Source organism: Acanthisitta chloris, unplaced genomic scaffold, assembly GCF_000695815.1.
Source record: "Acanthisitta chloris isolate BGI_N310 unplaced genomic scaffold, ASM69581v1 scaffold15216, whole genome shotgun sequence".
In the NCBI taxonomy this organism is placed as follows: domain Eukaryota; kingdom Metazoa; phylum Chordata; class Aves; order Passeriformes; family Acanthisittidae; genus Acanthisitta; species Acanthisitta chloris.
In genome coordinates, this window is record NW_008678834.1 from 31,618 (window position 1) to 36,102 (window position 4,485).

Sequence of the window (4,485 nt, forward strand, 5' to 3'; positions counted from 1 at the left end):
CAGCAGGAGTGTTTGGGCAGGGAACAGGAACCTGTGTGACCACGGGGACACCAGTGGTTGGGTTTCAACTGCAAAGCAAATTTTAATAGCAACAAGAACAAATTTTAGCTGCAAAATTCAGTGCTGAACTTCAGGTTCCTGACTCAGGGGCTGCAGGCTCAGCTGCAGGACTTTGGGTGAATATTCAGTTTGGGGTTTTGGATCCAGGGTGTCTGCTCACTCCCCTTTGCACAACACAGACTCTTTCTCTGGCTGCCCAGAGCTCCTCTAATTTGGCACCTCTGTTTTTCCCCCCACAGCATCTTCCTGACAGCTATCTTGGGCTTGCCTGAAGCCCTCATCCCTGTGCAGCTGCTGTGGGTGAACCTGGTGACAGATGGGCTACCAGCCACTGCGCTGGGCTTCAACCCCCCTGACCTGGACATCATGGACAAGCAACCACGCAACCCCAAGGAGCCCCTCATCAGTGGGTGGCTCTTCTTCCGCTACTTGGCTGTCGGAGGTGAGCCCCGTGGGTACTGGTGGGCAGAGATGAGGGTGGGCATGGTGTGCCATGGGGTAGGGGGCCCTTTCTGGGTGCTGGAGGTAAGGGTGTCTCTCTTGACTGCAGTGTACGTTGGCCTGGCCACGGTGGGCGCAGCGACCTGGTGGTTCCTGTACGACGCCGAGGGACCACAGGTCTCCTTCCATCAGCTGGTGAGTCGAGAGGGGAACAGGCTGATGTGTTGAGCAGATGGATGAGGGTGTGGATTCTGGCATGGATTCAGGCATTGGGGTCTTTCCTCTACTTTTCCTCTGTGGTTGTTGTAGTGTTCCCAAAATCCTGGCGGAGAAGATGGTAATTTAAACCAGAAGCAAAATCACTCTCTCAGACTCATGTTCCCAGCCTTGCTTCTGCCAACAACCAGCATGGTGGGGAAAAATTGGATTCAAAGAAGCTGAAAGTAGCTCCTGTACCTGATCCCTCATTGAAAAGGATCTGGTATCACATTAGTGTATGTCTGAAGAGGGTGGTGGGAAAGCAGGTGCCATTGCCATGTGTGATGGAAGATGTATTTTTGATGGAGATGCTGAAACACCTCCTTAACTGCCCTTCAAAGTCTCAAAGCCACTCTCCAGCCACAGCCCTAAAGCCCAGCTGTGGGATATTTAAGAGCAACCCAGTTCATCATGTGCCCCCAACCAGTCGACTCTTCCTCCTCTCTCCTGCCTTTCCTGCTGCTCTGCTGTGTATTTACCAGCAGTTTCCTGTGCCGACAGAGGAACTTCATGAGGTGCACTGAGGACAATCCCCTCTTTGAAGGAATCGACTGTGAGATCTTCGAGTCTCGATACCCAACCACGATGGCTCTGTCTGTGCTGGTGACAATCGAAATGTGCAACGCCCTGAACAGGTGGGGTGGCTGCAGGACTGCTCTGTACATGACTGATTTTGTGTAGGGTCTCTTTGAGTGGGTGGGCTGAGGGCTTTGTTTTAGCTCAGCAGAGCCATTCAGAGCATCCTCACAGGGGATCACTGGGTTTTCCATAAACAAACTCCTCCAAGACAATGTGCTAGTGCTGATGGCAGTGGAGGAAGGACTGGATCTGCATCTGTTAGCAGTTTGGTCATGAACAATTGGTTATGGGCATGGCTGGTTGCGTTCAGTGTCCAATTCACAGCAAAGCCTGAAGCTGAACAGTCTGGAAGAGAAGGGATACAGCATATGACCTTGCTCCTTGGAGGGGAATGGAACTCCCAGTTTGGAGGAGTGAGGAGCAGGAGGTTACTGGGGCTGACACTGTCCTCTCACTTTCACAGTGTGTCTGAGAACCAGTCGCTGCTGCGGATGCCTCCATGGCTCAACATCTGGCTGCTGGGGGCCATCATCATGTCTATGGCTCTGCACTTCCTCATCCTCTACGTCAAGCCCATGCCTGTGAGTGTCTTCTGCTACCTCCATGCGCAGCGCAGGATGCTCCTCTTGTGGGCAAGACACCCCTGGAGCGATCTTGGGGTCTGGAAGCCTCTGTTGTGTCCTCAGGACCAGGTCCTGTGACTCAACCCAACATGAGGACCAGGACTCACCCTACCCAATGAACCTTTACTTAAGTCATAAACTCCTTATGGGCAGTGCAAAGGGGTGTAGGCATCTCCAGAAGGTGGTTCAGCCCCTTTTGGAGTCATCACTTCCCTTTGCAGTCCAAGGCTGGTGATGCTGCAGTTGATTCCCAAGAGTGCTTTAGATGAAGTGTGTCCCTGTGCACAAGAAGTTACATTGTCCCTTGTCCCCTGCTAAGCACCTGTGAGCACACAGAGTCCTAGCTTGTGCCTCACTGTCCCCATCTGCAGGAGTGTTGAAGAACATGATTTTTGATTCAACTTGGCCAAGAGCCACCTTGGGATCATGACAGACCTTGAAGAAATCCTACTCTTTGGGGTGTCTGGATTCTCCCTCCGTGTACCTGGGATGATCCTCTCTCACCCTTTGCCATGCAAATATGTGACCCTTAAAATGACAAAATATCCCACTTCCTTCCCTACTGACATGTCCAATCCTTTTCACCTTGCAGCTCATCTAATGTGACCCTTAAAATGACAAACTATCCCACTTCCTTCCCTACTGACATGCCCAATCCTTTTCACCTTGCAGCTCATCTTCCAGGTAACCCCCCTGAGCTGGCCACAGTGGGTGGTTGTAATGAAGATCTCCCTGCCTGTGATCCTGCTGGATGAAGGACTCAAGTATCTTTCCCGCAACCATCTGGATGGTGAGCATGGTCTGCACCCCCTGGGTTAGGTTTGCTCTGTGGCACTTTGCTTGGGGTTCATGGTGGCTTTGTGGACACCTTGCTCACCTCCTCCTCTCATCTGATGTCTGCACCTGTGTGTTCAATCACCTTTGCTGTGGAAAAGGAGCTTTTTCTCCTACCTCCTTCCTTCCCTGTGCCATGCCTGGCAGACCAGTTGGTACTTAGATCTGCTTGAAATGCTCCCTTTGGAGCTGGAGTACTAGGTAAATCTGCTACGTGTGTTCATCCAGCTCCTCTCAAACCTCCAGGAACTGGATCCCTTCTCTTATAAGGCAAAACAAATCAAACACTGGTTTCTAACAGGAACTCTTCCCTATTTTTGCTTCAATCTTCCACCCCTCTCTGTTCATCCTTATATTGTGTTTGCTAAGATAAACTGAGAGCTGAACACCTTATAAACTGGTTTTAATGGGGTTGTCCTTGGCCAGCAGCTCTGAGGATCTGGTGTGTGGCACTCACAGAGGAGAAGCAGCTCCCGTGACACCAGGGCAGAGGTTCCTGTGTTCTCCTGAGCTCCCTGCTGTAAATCAGTGTGCTTTAGGCAGCCTTCCAAAGAGATGATGTCATCTTTTCTTGCTTTTCTTGGAAAAAAAAGGTTACTGTGGGGATCTCTCAGTGCTGATTTAAACCTGCAGATTTTCCCAGTGGCAGGCCCAGGGCTGCTGAGTGGTGCTGTGCCTGCCACAGGGCTGGTCCCACTCCAGGAAAACAGGTTTGATTCCATTTTTGGGCTGTGCTTGCTCTGACAGTGATAACAGGAGAAGAAGGGCAGGAGAGACACTGTCCTTGCCCAGGGAAGCTGTAGTGGCTTTGGAGGCAGATGAACAGCTGAGTGTGAGGACTGGATGTCCTTCCAGAGCATCACCTTGTTTAAAGCTTTTTTTCACCCATTAGACACGTGGTGTCCTAGTAAACCCCTCACCTTCACCCTGTAATAACGACCCAGGAAAGCTGTGCAAAACCACTCTTGCCTTTCAGGACTGAAGGCAGGTCTGCCCAGCCCTGGCAGGGAGGGATTTGAGGCATTGTAACAGCTCTCTTTGGTTTCTCATGGAGCAGAACTGTACAAAAAGCAGGAAATATAGGATGGAAAATTATTGCAAGCAAGAAATTATCACAAATTGATCGTCTTCCCCATCAACAGGTCCTGGTGTGGTGGGGGTGCTCACATCAGCCTTCCTTTCTGCTTTGAGCTGATGCAGAGACAGTGATTGCTCAGAGAAAGAGGTGCAGGGGCTTCTGTGTTCATGGAGCAGATAGGAATTGTTTCTAGCTTATTTGTATTTAATTGTTCTATCTCCCACCATACACCCAGGTCTGTTTATTCCATGATTACAAGCCTGTAGCAATTACAGCAGATGAACAGCTGAGTGTGAGGACTGGATGTCCTTCCAGAGCATCACCTTGTTTAAAGCTTTTTTTCACCCATTAGACACGTGGTGTCCTAGTAAACCCCTCACCTTCACCCTGTAATAACGACCCAGGAAAGCTGTGCAAAACCACTCTTGCCTTTCAGGACTGAAGGCAGGTCTGCCCAGCCCTGGCAGGGAGGGATTTGAGGCATTGTAACAGCTCTCTTTGGTTTCTCATGGAGCAGAACTGTACAAAAAGCAGGAAATATGGGATGGAAAATTATTGCCAGCAAGAAATTATCACAAATTGATTGTCTTCCCCATCAACAGGTCCTGGTGT

At 50.3% G+C, this 4,485-nt stretch overlaps 1 protein-coding gene across 1 annotated transcript in view; it reads left to right on the plus strand.

Annotated features, from left to right (window-relative positions):
• Nucleotides 1-2,751, plus strand: part of LOC103804453 (sarcoplasmic/endoplasmic reticulum calcium ATPase 3) — a gene marked incomplete at its 3' end in the record, with an annotated part of 22,390 nt that extends 19,639 nt beyond the window's left edge. The window contains exons 15-19 of the mRNA XM_009077066.1: nt 300-502; nt 611-696; nt 1,261-1,394; nt 1,802-1,919; nt 2,634-2,751. Coding sequence (XP_009075314.1) covers nt 300-502; nt 611-696; nt 1,261-1,394; nt 1,802-1,919; nt 2,634-2,751 — 659 coding nt within the window. The remainder of the gene's footprint in view (nt 1-299; nt 503-610; nt 697-1,260; nt 1,395-1,801; nt 1,920-2,633) is intronic.
• Between the last annotated feature and the right edge of the window lie 1,734 nt (nt 2,752-4,485).